Source organism: Mandrillus leucophaeus, unplaced genomic scaffold (assembly GCF_000951045.1).
Source record: "Mandrillus leucophaeus isolate KB7577 unplaced genomic scaffold, Mleu.le_1.0 Scaffold520, whole genome shotgun sequence".
NCBI lineage: Eukaryota > Metazoa > Chordata > Mammalia > Primates > Cercopithecidae > Mandrillus > Mandrillus leucophaeus.
The window spans coordinates 141,966-158,178 of record NW_012105587.1 but is presented as its reverse complement, the minus strand read 5'-3'; the positions used below and the strand labels follow the sequence as shown (position 1 = coordinate 158,178).

General features: G+C 41.9%; 1 protein-coding gene across 2 annotated transcripts in view; it reads left to right on the top strand.

The window, feature by feature from the left end:
• Positions 1-3,097: 3,097 nt before the first annotated feature.
• CLDN10 (claudin 10) overlaps positions 3,098-16,213 on the top strand; it is a 152,550-nt gene continuing 139,434 nt past the window's right edge. The window contains exon 1 of one of the 2 annotated variants that reach the window (XM_011996646.1): positions 3,098-3,489. In XM_011996646.1, the coding sequence (XP_011852036.1) occupies positions 3,333-3,489 (157 nt within the window). In that variant the 5' untranslated portion in view covers positions 3,098-3,332. Of the gene's footprint in view, positions 3,547-16,213 lie in introns of both variants that reach the window. The other variant, XM_011996645.1, reaches the window with a different exon arrangement.

Genomic DNA, 16,213 nt, shown 5'->3' with positions numbered 1-16,213 from the left:
GGGAATGCTTCCAGCTTTTGGCCATTCAGTATGATATTGGCTGTGGGTTTGTCATAAATAGGTCTCATTATTTTGAGATACGTTTCATCAGTACCTAGTTTATTGAGAGTTTTTAGCATGAAGGGGTATTGAATTTTATCAAAGGTCTTTTCTGCATCTATTGAGATGATGATTTTTTTTTTTTCTTTTTGAGATAGAGTCTCGCTCTCTCGCCCAGGCTGGAGTGCAATGGCATGATCTCAGCTCACTGCAACCTCTGCCTCCCAGGTTCAAGTGATTTTTCCACCTCAGCCTCCTGAGCAGCTGGGATTACAGGCACCTGCTATCATGCCCAGCTAATTTTTGTACTTTTGTAGAGAGGGGGTTTCGCCATGTTGGCCAGGCTGATCTCGAACTCCTGACCTCAGCTGATCTACCTGCCTTGGCTTCCCAAAGTGCTGGGATTACAGGCATAAGCCACCGTACCTGGCCAATTACTTTTATATATTAAGCTAAATATACATTAAAGCTTCTATTAGTAATCATTAAACAATGCAAATAAAGTGTAATTTCCGATTTAATGGAGAGAAAAATTGAAATGTGAAAAAAGGTCCCAATTTCAAAACAACTCAAGAAAGGAGAAAAACTATATGTGTACTCAAGAAAAAAACTGAACAAACTGTAAGTACAAAATAGATGTTAGAATGAGTCCTAACTTTAAGAATAAATATAACAAAAAAGTAACTATTTTTAGAGATTAAAGTATATAACTTCACTAAAAGCATTAAAGATGGGTTAAATAAATGAAGAGATATATGATGTTCATGAACAGGAAGACTTGATTTTATAAAGCTATCCATTTTCCTCAAACTGAATAATAGGTGCAAAACAATTCCAACAAACCTCCCAATCTATATGTATGTGTATGTGTCTAATTTGATAAACTGATTCTAAAATACATAAGGGCCAGGCACAGTGGCTCATGCCTGTAATCCTAGCACTTTGGGAGGCCCAGGCAGGTGGATCACCTAAGGTCAGGAGTTTGAGACCAGTCTGGCCAACATGGTGAAACCCCGTATCTACTAAAATACAAAAATTAGCTGGGTGTGGTGATGGGCACCTGTAGTCCTAGCTACTTGGGAGGCTGAGGCACGAGAATCACTTGAACCCGTGAGGCAGAGGTTGCAGTCAGCCAAGACTGCGCCTTTGCACTCCAGCCTGGGCAACAGAGTGAGACTTTGTCTCTAAATAAATAAATAAATAAATAAATAAAAATATATAAGAAATAGCAAAGAGCTAAAAAAAAAAATCCGAACATGCTTGAAAAAGAAGAGCAAGGTAAGCAAGGTAAAACACTCACCAACAAGATTTTGAGATATATTTATAAAATTAGAGTAGTTAAGAAAGTATTGTACTGGCCTAGGAACAGTCAAGCAGATAAATGGAACAGAGTAAAGAATCCAAAACCAGATCATGTGAATATTGATGCCCAATATGTATGACAGAGGTAACATTGCAGATCAATAGAGAAACAAGGGACTACACAAGAAAATTGGAAAAGTGGATTTCCACATTGCAAAATAAAATAGGTCCCAAATCACATGACACAGAAAAATCAATCTGGATTATTTAAACACTTAAATATGTAAGTTAAAAGTTTGAAGTTTTTTGAAGTGAAGAGGAAAAAAGTTATTTTCTTTTAGATAGAGATTTCTTTTTCTTTTTCTTTTTTTTCCTTTTTCCTTTTCTTTTCTTTTTTCATTTTTTTTTTCATTTCATTTCTTTTCTTTTCTTTTCTCTTCTGAGACGAGGTCTCAGCTCTGTCACCCAGGCTGGAGTGTGTGGTGCAATCATGGCTCACTGAAGCCTTGACCTCACAGGTTCAAGCCATCCTCCTCCCACCTCAGCCTCCCAAGTAGCTGGGACCACAGGCCTGCACCACAACACCCAGCTAATTTTTGTATTTTCTATAGAGCCAGTGTCTCAATATGTTGCCCAGTCTAGTCTCAAACCCCTGGCCTCAAGTGATCCTCCCACCTTGGCCTCCTAAAGAGCTGGGATTACAGGTGGGAGCCACCATGCCAGGCCCAAGATAGGGATTTCTTAATCAAGATCTCAAACCACAAATCACTTCTTGCAACTTGATAAATTTAGCTATATTAAAACCAAGACTGTTTCTCAAATGGCCACATAAAGAGAAACCACAAACTGGGGGAAGATACCCGCAACATAAATAATCCACAAAAGATTACTATCTTGAGTATATAGATAACTGAAAATAAGTTATAAAAAGTCAAACAACTCAATAGATAGGTGAGCAAAAGTTGCATATTTCATTGTAGACAAAAACATAACCAATAAACACACAAAAAGATGCTCAACCTCCTTAGTAATCAGAAAATATAAATTAGTAATCATAATGTGACACCTTTATACCCATCAGACTGGCCAAAAGAAAAAATAACAGTCTCAACAACCCAACAGGTACTGTGTTATGAAGCGGAACACGGAGGACTTACCCACTGCTAGTGGGACTCTAAATTGCTGTAACTACTTAGTCAAACAATTTAGCATTGTCTATAAAGTTAAAGATGAGTGTTTCCTACATCCTAGCAAAATTCTGATTCTAGGATATGCCCTAGAGAAACTCTCACTCACATGCACAAGAAGAAATGCCCAAGAATGTTTATAGCTGCGCCAATGGTTATTAGGGAGAAAAGGAACAGCACGAATGTTCAGCTCCAGGAACATGAATAAATCGTGTTCCTTAAATTGCATTTAATGAAATACTATATTCAGCTGTAATAGTTAATGAATGACAACTACGTTCCTGAGCATGGATAAATCCCTCAAATTCAGTGTTATGTGAAAAAAAAAAATAGGTTATAGGAGAATTTCCACAATATGATTCAATTATGTAAAGATTCAAAAGCAGGTGAGACTAAAGCAATTGATCAAATAAGCCTTAACTGTTACTGTATAATTTGTACTTTGTAATATCTGGTAGTTGCACGGTTCGTTAAGCTTCAGGCTAACAGAAAATTAAGCATTAACTATGGTGGCAAGTTAAAAAAAAATCTGCGAAATCAAAACCCTTAAAATTCATCTACGAAATTTTAATAAATATCCGTGTAGAAAATCAGAACGACTCTTTCGGGCCATCTTTAAAATGTCATTGGTAAACCATACTTGATCCTAAATTCCTGTACTTCCTCAGGCCATCCGAGCATGAAACGCTGTCACCTACCCACATCCGCTGGCTGTGACGCTTGTCAAAGTGTTCTCTATCGGCTGCATGCCTAGACCACCAAAGCGTTCTGTCCGGACAGTGTCACTGGCGAAGGCGGCGCGACATGTCCAGGGCGCAGATCTGGGCTCTGGTGTCTGGTGTCGGAGGGTTTGGAGCTCTCGTTGCTGCTACCACGTCCAATGAGTGGAAAGTGACCACGCGAGCCTCCTCGGTGATAACAGCCACTTGGGTTTACCAGGGTCTATGGATGAACTGCGCAGGTAACGCGTTGGGTTCTTTCCATTGCCGACCGCATTTTACTATCTTCAAAGTAGCAGGTAAATATAATGGCTTTGTTTGGGGTGGAGGTAAAATGTACTTTCCCCCTCCAGCTGTGCTGAAGTAGCTGTCTATGGCTGGTTGTTAACTCTCTGAAGACTGAGTGCTTAATCACAGTGCCACGATTTGCCTAGGAAGGATGGGGTGTATGAGTATTGGCTGAAAGAATGACATTATTTATTTTATTTGGCAAAGAAGATGTAAGAATAACCTTACGGGGCTTTTGGAATACCCAGTGTGACTCCAGAGGGAAGAGTGGAAGTGATTAGATTGTTTTAAAAGTCAGTTTCAATTTGCCTTGAGTCATGGAGGAATCTTGAGGGGTCATCACCTCTATATAGGAAACGTTCTCATTGATTTAAACTTGTCTCTCTTCCTCTCTCTCTCTCTCTCTATACACACACACACACACACACACACACACACACAGAGGTATCTATATGTGTATATATATGCACACATGTGTATCTATACATACACATATATAACACACAGGTATCTATATGAATGTATATACACATATACATGCACACACATATATAACACACATATATATGGAATATGCCATTGATAGATTGGAACTGGCAAATGATGGCAAATGGAAACTGGCTTTTAAAACAATGCAGCCACTTCCACTCTTTCCTTTGGAGTCACACTGGGTATTCCAAAAGGCCTGTAAGGTAATCCGTATGTCTCCTTACATCTACTTTATCCTAGATTCCTGATAACAAAGGAAGGAATTCTATTTTCAGAGGGGTTTCCATGTTTTTTTTTTTTAATGTTTGTCACAGCCTAGATATAAAACAAAACAAAACAAAAAAACCATATTGAATGATAAAATAACAGCAAGAAAAGTTTGAAAGCAGTTAAGTGAAAGAAAATGCTGTTTACTTTCCCCTTTGGTTACCTGGTTTTATTTATTTGTTTTAAAAATACATGGGGCAAGTTTTCATCGTTGTGCATATTAGAAATTCTATCACAAGTGTACATCAAAGAGGGAACATGTATTTTTTAAGGACATTTTCATACTCCAGGATGCCTTCAGGGAAACAATTGTCATTTGCTTTCAATGTCATTATGAGAATTACTATCTGCCTCTGCTTTCTGCACATTTGATACATTTACAAATCTGCCACAAGTTGTGGGTTTATTATCTTAAAAATTGCTCCTTGTTTTTTGGTAAAATACAGACTTTTCACAGTCAAATAGTAAAACTGTACCTTGGCCCCAGTAAAGAAAATGAAATAAATTTTTAACTAGGAAGTTACTGAAGCAAAATGTGTTAGGAGATTTTGTGTCAAGTATGCACATCATTAGTCTACAGCGAGTGCCAGGGGATAAAGAGAGAATACTTAACTAAATCCAGGAGATTTCTAATGACAATCAAAAGAAATATTCAAGCATGGATGCCTCAGTTAGGCCCTGAAATAACATGGACTTTCCGAGGTACCCATTTGAGGAATCCATGCTGTGTCTCTCTTCAGACTCAACTTCTAAACTTATTTTGGGGTATTTCAATACTGTTCCTTCTGCTATAGAACACTGCCGAGAAAGGGGGGAATTTTTAAAGGGAAAGAAGAGTGTGTGTGGAGACCCTGTTGTCACTCTGCACGTCTTATAGTCGTTCTTTCTCCAGGGGCCCCCCTTGGCCCTTTTTCACCTTAGGAATCAGGTAGAAGAGATGGCATGTGGTAAGTCTGTTTGTTTTTAATTGGGTTCATCTTGTATATGTTCAATTATTTTATATATATATATTTTGAGATGGGGTCTCCCTGTGTTGCCAAGGGCAGTCTCGAACTCCTGAGCTCAAGAGATTCACCTGTCTGTGACTCCCAAAATGCCGAGATAATAGGCCTGAGCCACCGTGCCCGGCCTCATTTTAAAATGTCATTGGTAAACCATACTTGATCCTAAATTCCTGTACTTCCTCAGGCCAAAAAGAAACAGAAAGAAAGAAAGAAAATTGCCTTAACATGTTTCATTCTGTATTTCTTAATGAAACCCAGTTATTGGAAATATGTGTTCAACTTTAGTTTCAAAGTGGGTTAAAGAACCATGGTACATTTTACATGACTTCAACTCGCTACTTCCCCAAACACATCATCACAGAGTTAGGAATTTTATTACTAGCATTTATGATGGTCCAGCTATCTCTCACCCTTAAAACCTTCTTAGTTTGTATTTATTGTTTTTGAGACAGAACCTTGCTTTGTTGCCCTGGTTGGAGCGCAGTGGTGTAATCTCAGCTCACTACCACCTCCACCTCCCAGGTTCAAGTGATCCTCCCACCTCAGCCTCCCAAGTAGCTGGGAGTACAGGCACATGCCACCACACTTGGCTAATTTTTAAAGGTTTTTGTAGAGATGAAGTCTCACTATGTTACCTAGGCTGGTCTTGAACTCCTGGGTTCAAGCAATCTTACTGCCTTGTCCGCCTAACGTGCTGGGATTATAAGCATGAGCCACCACCCTGGCCAAAACTTTATTTTTAAAGTTAACTTTGCTTCTTGATTGTAAAAATAATTTATTCTGTATCTCCTGTATACTCTGCGCGTAGGTGATTTGAAAATCTCACCCACTGACAATGCTTCCCCAAGAACAAGTACAATTAAATTAATATAATCTGTCTACCTTCTTCATCCTGAGTCACAATCTTTGTAAATGATACACTTTGCTGCAGAAATCTATTTTCAATGTCAGAAACACTGATTCTTATTTCCAAAGGAAACAGGGATTCACACATTTGGATTTCCTTTCCCATGGAGTCATTGCTGGTTGCTTTTCTTTTATTCCTATTTGAAAACATAACAATGAGGGAATTGGAAAAGCTATCTATGCCAATAATCTCTCCAACGTCGCAATAATTACAAATTGAGAAAAGAACTCAGAAGTCAATGAAGAATGAAAATGGTTATATCACCTTTTAAAATAATAAACTATTTAAGCCTGCATTGTCAATTTGAGACAAATCTTCTTAGACTTAGGCCAGATTAAACCTCCTCTAAGAAAGAACAGCAGAAAATCTTTCTAAGCTGTCGGGGTTGGAATTTTTTTTTTTTCTTGCTGATTATATAACTTCATTGCTGGAGTCATACCTTCTCATAGCTAACCCCCTTGAATGCTCCAGTGTAGCCACAGCTTTTTAGGGCTTCATTTGGATTAATAGTGACTACATCCCTTAAAAAGTTGATGTTAGCAAACAGCTTTTTGGGTGAGCAGCATTTATAGCTATTGTAAAAAAATACGGAGGCCACCTTCAACTGTCATTCTGTGAAATAAACCATAGGGACATCTGCAATTCAATTGTTATTACAGCCTGAAAGCTTGATTAAAATCCAAAGCCAATTCACTATCTTTAGACACTAAGTCTACCATAAACTAGGTCTCCTGTTTTGTTGTGTTTTGTTTTTCTCTCATAGCAACATTAATAGGAATGCTTTCACTGTGAAAGTAAAGCATCTCTCATAGTAGGGAGAGAAGCAGTTCTTTCTGAGGGGGGAGACTGAATCCCTGAAGCGTGGTTGCAGTGAGGAATTGAAGCAAATCATGATCACCTTGGGACAGGGGCTGGATCTGTCATGTTCCTGTCGTGCCCCTGGCACATGCTGGGTTCCAGATATATAGCTGCAAAATGACTGAATAAGCCAAATAATGAGTGAGACTACAGATAGTTCACGATGAGGGCAAAATTGTATTCCTGGAGGAAGGCTGGACTGTGCTGAATTGAGGAGCGAGTGAGGAAATGCGTGCAGGCAACCCGAAGGAAGGTCACTGGATTATGACTCAGCAGACTGAGCCTCGCATTCTGCCTCCTTTATGACTTGCTGTGAGACTTTGACTTCAGCAATGACACCTTCTGTGCCTCATCCTTAAATTAAGAGAACGGGTCTCCAAGAGTTCCTTCAGATATCTTTCAACCTGAAGTTCAATTCGAGAACTTCACAGTGCTTGGCCACCTGGCAGTGGAAGTTTCCCAAAGAATTATAGCCATAAAACTATCCTCTATTATAATGGTTATAGTTGCTCATGGGATTAAGGTCTTTCCTTCTGTTTTTAATTTTTGTTTTTTAAGACAGTGTCTCACTCCGTCACCCAGGCTGGAGTGCAGTGGCATGATCATAGCTCACTTCAGCCTTGACTTCCTGAGCCCAAGTGATCCTCCCATTGCAGCCTCCTGAGGAGCTGGGACTACAGGCACGTGCCACCATTCCCGGCTAATTTTACTTATAAGTAATTATAATTTTGTTTATAATTGTATTTATAAACAAAATTTGCTGGATATGGTAAAGACAGGGTCTTGCGATGTTGCCCGGGGTGGTCTCAAACTCCTGGGTTCCAGTGATCCTCCAGCCTAGGCCTCCCAGAGTGCTGGGATTACAGGCATGAGCCACCGTGCCCTGCCAAGGCCTTCCCCGCCACCTGCCTTATCTATTATCTTGACCAGCTTCCTGTGTTCCTGACTGTTTATAGTCTTCTCTGCATCTGGGTTGAGATAGGTTTAAATGACCTTAAATGACCACAAGACCCAAGTAAAAGTGCCAGGATTTCAGTGGAATGAAACCAAACAGTCATCTGGAAGCTGCAGTCAAATGATGCTGGCTGTCTACAGGATTGTGAGCCTTCTCTCCTCACTTTCCAGCTGCTTCACCTCTCTCCCCACTCCCTTATTCGGCCATGCCATAAAAATGGGGGTAAAGAGGCCAGGCATGGTGGCTCATGCCTGTAATCCCAGCACTTTGGGAGGCCGAGGCAGGTGGATCACCTGAGGTCAGGAGTTCAAGACCAGCCTGACCAACTTGGTGAAACCCTGTCTCTACTAAAAATACAAACATTAGCCAGGCATGGTGGCGGGTACCTGTAGTCCCAGCTATTTGGGAGGCTGAGGCAGGAGAATCACTTGAACCCAGGAGGCAGAGGTTGCAGTGAGCCAAGATCGAGCTGCACTCCAGCCTGGGTGACAGAGCAAGACTCCATCGCAAGGAATGGTACTTGCTAGAGAAAGAGGGTTTTCTGGGGGTTTAGTCACATCTAGGGAACAGCTGGGAGCCATCTGATGTCATCACTTTAGACTTCTTGCTAGTTAGAATGTATGCCTGTGTTAGTCCACTCAGGCTGCAATAACAAAACACCGTAAACTGGGTAATTCATTAACACCAGAAACTTATTTCTCATAGTTCTGGAGGCTGTGAAGTCCTAAATCAAGACACTGGCAGATTCAGTGCATGGTGAGGGCCCATAGATGGCACCTTCTCACTGCATCCTCACGTGGTGGAAGGGGCACGGCAGCTCTCTGAGATCTCTTTTTTATTTTATTTTATTATTATTTTTATTACTATTTTGAGACTGAGTCTTGCTGTATTGCCCAGGTTGGAGTACAGTCTCAACCTCTGCCTCCCAGGTTAAGCGATTCTCCTGCTTCCACCTCCCAAGTAGCAGGGACTACAGGCGTCCACCATCACACCCAGCTAATTTTTTGTATTTTTAATAGAGACAGAGTTTTGCCAGGTTGTCCAGGTTGGTCTCAAAATCCTGTCCTCAAGAGATCTGTCTGCCTCAGCCTCCCAAAATGCTGAGATTACAGGCATGAGCCACCGTGCCCGGCCTCTGGGGCCTCTTTTATAACAGCACTAATCCTATTCATGAGGGCTGTGCCTTCCTGACCTAATCACCTCCCAAAGGGCTCCACCTATGAATACCATCATTTTGGGGCTTAGGATTTCCACATATAAATTTGGAGGTACACAAAGAGTCACAACATAGCAGTGCCTTAGTCCGTGATTAAATAATAATAGTAAATATCAAACAATAATAATGAATAAATGAAAATGAATTACTATGTCAGTGAGGGAAAATTAATAAGTTAGATGCCTCCAAAATATTAACACTTTTCTTTTTTTTTTGAGAGAGAGTCTCGCTCTGTTACCCAGGCTGGAGTGCAGTGGCATGATCTCAACTCACCACAACCTCTGCCTCCCGGGTTCAAGTGATTCTCCTGCCTCAGCCTCCCAAGGAGCTGGGACTACAGGCTCGTGCCACCATGCCCGGCTAATTTTTGTATTTTCAGTAGAGATGGGATTTCACTATCTTGGCCAGGCTGGTCTCAAACTCCTGACCTTGTGATCCACCCACTTCGGCCTCCCAAAGTGCTGGGATTACAGGCGTGAGCCACTGAGCCTGGCCAATATTAATACTTTTAATAGATAACTTCACCCTTGGATAACACTTACCTTTCCATTCGCTAAGATCCTGATGCTGCTTTCTGAAACTAAGTTTCATTAAGTAAACTTAAATTTAATTTCAGATTAGTTTTTATGCTATGTCCCAAATGCATATAAAATTATTTAAAAGTATAAAGAAGCTGGGTGTGGTGGCTCATGCTTATAATCCCAGTACTTCGGGAGACTGAGGCAGGAGGGTCACTTGAGCCAAGGTGTTCAAGACCAGCCTGGGCAACAGAGGGAGACCCTGTCCCTACAAAAAAAGCATTTAAACATAGCCAAGCATGGCAGCACGCGTCTGTAGTTCCAACTACTTGGGAGGCTGAGGTGAGAGGATTGCTTGAACTGGGAAGATTGGGACTGCAGTGAGCTGATATTGCACTGCTGCATTCCAGCCTGGGTGAAGTCCAAGAAACATTCAACATGTTTCTGTTCCAACAAACGGGGGCATAATATTATATGTGTACTGACACAGTCATAACCCAAGGTAGGTGAATTGGACTTTTGCAGTAGAATCTGGACAGGTTGAGCCACTGTAAAATTGTCTCTGTATCAATATGGTTAGAAGGCACAATGCTGAGAAGTGCCCTAGCCTTACAGTGGTGAAGATGGCGCTGGAGTGGTCAGACTGACCTCAGTTGCCATAGCAGTGGACGATTGGACTGGGGATCCTAAGGCAGTGTGCTGCAGGCTGTTCTTTCATGGAAGCATCAGACACTTTTTAAGATATCTTGTCTCCACCCATAGCTCCTGTCTTAGAGGCCAGGACCTTATCTCATTTATCCTGGTCTCCCCCATACCTACGCTATGTCTGACTTAGAAGGCACTCAACAAAGGTGTGTGGATTGAATAAATGGAAGGAGAAATTGTTCATTGAGTTAAATTCTGACATTTATATTGCAGAGGGAATCTCTTCTCATGTCACCAAGCTCTAGAAAAGGGAGAGAGTCCTAGGGAAGTGCTTAGAACAAGTAAAAGAGCCATGGATTTGTTTTTGTGGTCTTTTCTTTCCTTTTTGAGACAGGGTCTTGCTGTGTCTCCCAGGCTGGGGTGCAGTGGCGTGATCACAGCTCAACTTCCTGGGTTTAAGCAATCCTCCCATCTCATCCTCCTGAGTAGCTGGGACTACAGGTACATGCCAACCGTCCAGCTAATTTTCACATATTTGTGGAGACGGGAATCTCACTGTGTTGCCCAAGTTTATCTCAAACTCCTGGCTTCAAGCAATCCTCCTGTCTCAGCCTCCCAAAGTGCTGGGATTTCAAGCTTGAGCCACCACACCTGGCCCACCATGAATATTTTTTGTGATGGTATCTAAGAAGCACAAACATTTAGAGTATTGCTTCTTGAAATGTGGTCCACCAGCCAGCAGCATCTATATCTCCTGGGAGCTTGCTTGAAATGCAGAATCTCAGGCCCCACTACAGACCTATTGAATCAGAATCTGCAATTTCATAAGATCGCCAGGTGTCTTCCATGCACATTAAATGTTTGAGAAATCTTTGCTTGGAGTTTGGTCTTAGGAATCTGATGGACGTAACATTTACTAACGGGTCTTAATCCCTCTGAGCTTCAGTGTGCTTTCCTGTTAAATGGTGATTAAATAAGACACATATGGCCAGGCATGGTGGCTCATGCCTGTAATCCTAGCACTTTGGGAGATGAAGCCAGGTGGATCGCTTGAGTGCAGAAGTTTGAGACCAGCCTGGGCAATATGGTGAAACCCCGTCTCTACAAAAAAATACAAAAATTAGGCGGCCATGATGGTGGGCACCTATGGTCCCAGCTACTCAGGAGGCTGAGGTGGGAGGATCACCTGAGCCAGGGAGGTCAAGGCTGCAGTGAGCTGTGATTGAGCCTCTTCACTCCAGCTTGGGTGACAGAGTGAGACCCTGTCTCAAAAAAGCCAAAAACAACCAACAAATAACACAGGCAAACTGTCTTAGGTAGTACCAGACACAAATAAGGCTCTCCATAAACAATGGCGATTATGTCCATGAATATCTCTTTCAATGCCTTGAAAGGTCACATCTCAGCTGTAGGAAGGTGGCTATTACTCTGCTGTATCCATTTGTTTCCAACCAGGACTGCAGTAGCTGCCTCTTGGAATGCAAACCCTGATAGAAGCATGCCTTTGCTCCTTTGCCGCGTGCCCTATGTCATATTTTTCATGATGTGAAGGATATTGTGCTCATGATGTGAAGGATATTAGACTATAGTTTGCCCTTAAGATTTGCTATTTTGTATGAGGCAAGACCACCTTGCATTTCAATGTCAACTTCTCACTAAAGACATGGATCTATTCCTTGTGTCAATCACACATTGTAATAGCTCAGAATGGGGAGAAAAGGCTCCCTTTGGGCTCCACAGGGGAAGGCAGGGCTCCGCCAAGCTTAGGATATGTTTGGTATGCCGGGCAGCCAAAAAGAGCAAATGTTTACTTGAGTATTCTTAGTTCTGAGGGCAGGGAAAAACTTTGGGACAGACAGTTTAATATATGGGTTTGAATCATAGCTCCACACGGAGCTAACAGTGCAAATTCGAGCACATTCCTTAACTTCTCATAGACTCAATCTTCTCATTTGCAAATGGAGGTAATAATACTAATTATTAATTAATGATTATTAAATCAACTCATAGGGTTGTTGTCAGGGTTAAATGAAATGATAATGTAAAATACTTTACATCATGAGCAGCTGTCACGATCATAAGTTAGCCGTCATGTTATTCATTGATGACTTTAATCATGTAACATAAAGTCACTGGTTTTTAAATGCATGTATACAGTGTGTTTTACAAAGTGCTTTCACATATATTGTCATAGTTCTCCAGAAGACTGATACTCTGTAGTCTCCATTTTATATACAAAGCAACTGAGGTTCACTGGGGACCATATTTCTAACTTCCTATGGGCTTCTGCAAATCTTTTTGGGGAAATGGCCAGCATCTGGTACTAGCCCCCAAATTTGTGTTTAAGTCCCAGCTTGGCCATGTTTTGTGGACCTTTGGTGAATCCCTGGCATTTGCCCTTGTTTCCCTTTCTTAGCTGTAGTATAACGATGATGATGATGTTGTTGACAATGATGATGTCTAGTTACACGCTTCAAAAGCTTGTGGGGAAGGTTAAGGAAAAGAATCTTATTCTATGACATAGACTAACCTGTGTTTAAAATGAACTGGGGATTTGTTTTAATCGGGTATGGTAAGATGCACAGACATGGAAATGACTGTCAGGAAAGAAGTTTTATACTCGTTGATCCCGACAAGCGGGAGACATGGCATGGCATGCGGGGCCACGCAGGGAAGAACCAGGGTCATTCAGGAGCTGGGTGGGAAACTCATGTTCATGAGTCCTTGTTGTGATTTTTGTGGGAAGGAATAAGCCAGGCTGGGAAAACTAAGCAGGTTTAGGATTGGCTCGTTTTAATACTTTCAGCAGGCTCTGGAGTGTAGGAGTCCCAAGTTGTAGGAGTCCCAAGTTGTCTGGTTGCCACCCTGGGGTGATTAGGGCAAGGAAATACCTGCTTAATGGGTAAACACTTGGGAAAGGAGGTAGTTGGGGGTGTGGTCTTTGGGATGGTTGGTTTGCTTATGAAAGATGTGCTTGTAGGGAGTCATTTACTATCTGTAATAACTGGCCAGCCCTTGGGTTGGAGGAGCAGTTTCCCCCAAGTCAGCGAGGCCCCAGATGCCAGAGCATGGAGAATACAGAAAACAAGAAAACAGAGTTAATACAGCATAGATGCCAGAGCCCTTGGTGGTGTTTGGACTGTAGGACAGCAAGGCATGGATTTTGCTGTCCCCCACTCCTTTGAGACTTCATACTTATCTGATTTTCTCCTGGTGAACATGTAGCATAGAAAAGGTTCAGGTTTATCTTTCACAAGGTTCACAGCTCCTCTCCCTGCTCATTGCCCATCTGGTTGTCTCCACTGCACAGCTTTCCTCGCGCCTCATAGACTAAATTGTATCCTAAAAGAGATGTACTTGAGGAACATCTTCTGAGCAAATGGTGTGCTGGGCTTAGTCATTTAAAACCTTCCTGCCCCTGTGCATGTGTAGGTAATGTACATTATAGGAAGCGCCACTGCTCCTAAATGAACTTGGGATAATTGACTTGATTTTCAGAAGCCAGCAGGTCTACAATTAAACTTTTGACAGATTTTTATGTGCATTGCAGGAAAAATTGATTACCGAAGGATGATAATTTGGCAAATCATTCAGTGGATTCCTAGTGCAGAATATAGGCTCTGAGGACTCAGGGAGGAACAGGACAGGGGCAGGTCTTCAGATATATGCTGTTGGCAGTAAATTTAGCAATTAGCCCTGAATGCTAAATGTTATTGGACGGTTACGTTCAGAGGGAGGCAGTCTTCCCAAAGAGCTGAGGCTTGTACTGTCTTGAAAGATGGGCAGAAGTTTGACAGGAAGTTTGCTGAGGAAAGGAGGGCATTTTAGGCTGAGGGACTCATCAGCTGCAAAAATCATTAACTGCATGTTTCTGGGAAGAACGGTTAACATTTGAGCTCCCTCATCTATTTTTTGTTTCAGTTTGGTTTTCTTTTTTCTTTCTTTCTTTTTTTTTTTTTTTTACAGAGTCTCTGTCACACAGGCTGGAGTGCAGTGGTGCTATCTCAGCTCACTGCTACCTGCTCCTCCTGGATTCAAGCAATTCTCGTGCCTCAGCACAGATGTGCACCACCATTCCTGGCTAATTTTTCTGTTTTTAGTAGAGACAGTGTTTCACCATGTTGACCAGGCTGGTCTCGAACTCCTGACCTCAGGTGATCCGCCTGCCTCGGCCTCCCAAAGTGCTGGGATTACAGACAGGAGCCACCATGCCTGGCCTGAGCACTCCCGTCTGTTAAATGGGAATATTATCTACTTCAGAGGATGATGGTGAGGACTGAATGCGTGAATTTGCATACAGCGTCTAGAGCAATGCCTGGGACATACAAGCAAAGCCCTAAAAGCAGGAGGAAGGCAAGTGCGTGCAGGAACAGGAAGTACATAACTGGAATGGCTGATAGCTAAGATGTGTATGGAGGGAGGGAGAGCATCTGGCTGCAGACATCGATAACAAAAGCGCCCAAAGGGACCTTTAAGCCCTCCAAGGGGATCCAGACTTTGTCTGGAAGAAGCTGAAAGCTATTGAACCATTGAAACCCTTGGGATTTGCACTTAACGTGTTAGAATCTGAGCAAAGGGCATAGCAGCGGGAATACAAAGGAAGATATTTGGAGGCAGAATTGTTGAGTCTTGGTGACTTGTAAGGAATGAGAGGGGTCAAGGATGTCTTCAAGGATTCCTTCCAGGAAACTTGATGGGCAGTGGGATAGAGAAAGCTGATCCCAGCGTAACCTCTAGTTCCTTCTCCTGCGGTGTTTTCCAATACGTACCAAGATCTCAATCACTCAGTTTCTTAACTTAATGGGGTTTGGCCTTGAAAAACCAATTGTAGACAGTGAGACAGATTAGCTTGACTGAGTTTTTTTTTTTTTTTTTTAAACTGTGCTCTTTAGATGTCTAATACAAATCAAGAGGAAAATGTGATAGCTACAAAGATTAATGCAATTGTAGGTGACACTAATAGCACAGGAATAACAAAGTGAGACGGGTAATAGTCCCCAACTACTCTGTAGTCAAATTGCATAGTTCTAATCTTACACACCATATATTTTAAGGGACGTGAACATAAACCAATTCACTGATTCTAGAGGAGGGTGACTAGGAGGATGAGAGATTTTGAAATCACTTCCCATGGCCATTTGTTTCACCTGGAAGAAACGGAAACAAATATATAGGGCACAGAGTGGGAGAAGATATTGAGTAGATGTTTCTAGAGAGTCTGGCTTAGGATCACTTTGAAGAAGTCATTTCTATCAGAGTTGCCCTGCAATGGGACAGGCTGTCTCACAGAGACCTGGCTAGAAGTTTCCAGAGGAGGTTGATGGTAGTCTGCTAAGAGGCTGTAGAACCCCTTCTTGCACTGGCTGGGAAGGTAGACGAGGTAATCTCCCAAGCAATTTCCAGTGTGAGAGGTCTGAGGTTCTGTGCACATGTACAAATAAACACAAATATTTAAAAATCTATGTCTTTGATTTGCATATTGACTTCAGTAGTTTTGAACAACTGCCAAGCTCTGTGCTAGATAACTTGAAATACAGCAATAAAAATACCTCATCTCTGCCCTTAGATGTTCACAGCCTAGAAGGGACCAGGAATTGAAGCAGTAAATGTTATATATGTTATGTTAATACCATTCTATTTAAACCTATATGTTAATCAATGTTAGAATTAATATAAGAAGTCTGGATGCAGTGGCTCATGCCTGTAATCCCAGCACTTTGGGAGGCCAAGGCAGGAGGATCACCTGAGGTCAGGTGTCTGAGACCAGCCTGGCCAACATGGTGAAACTCCGCCTCTTCTAAAAATACAAAAATTAGGCC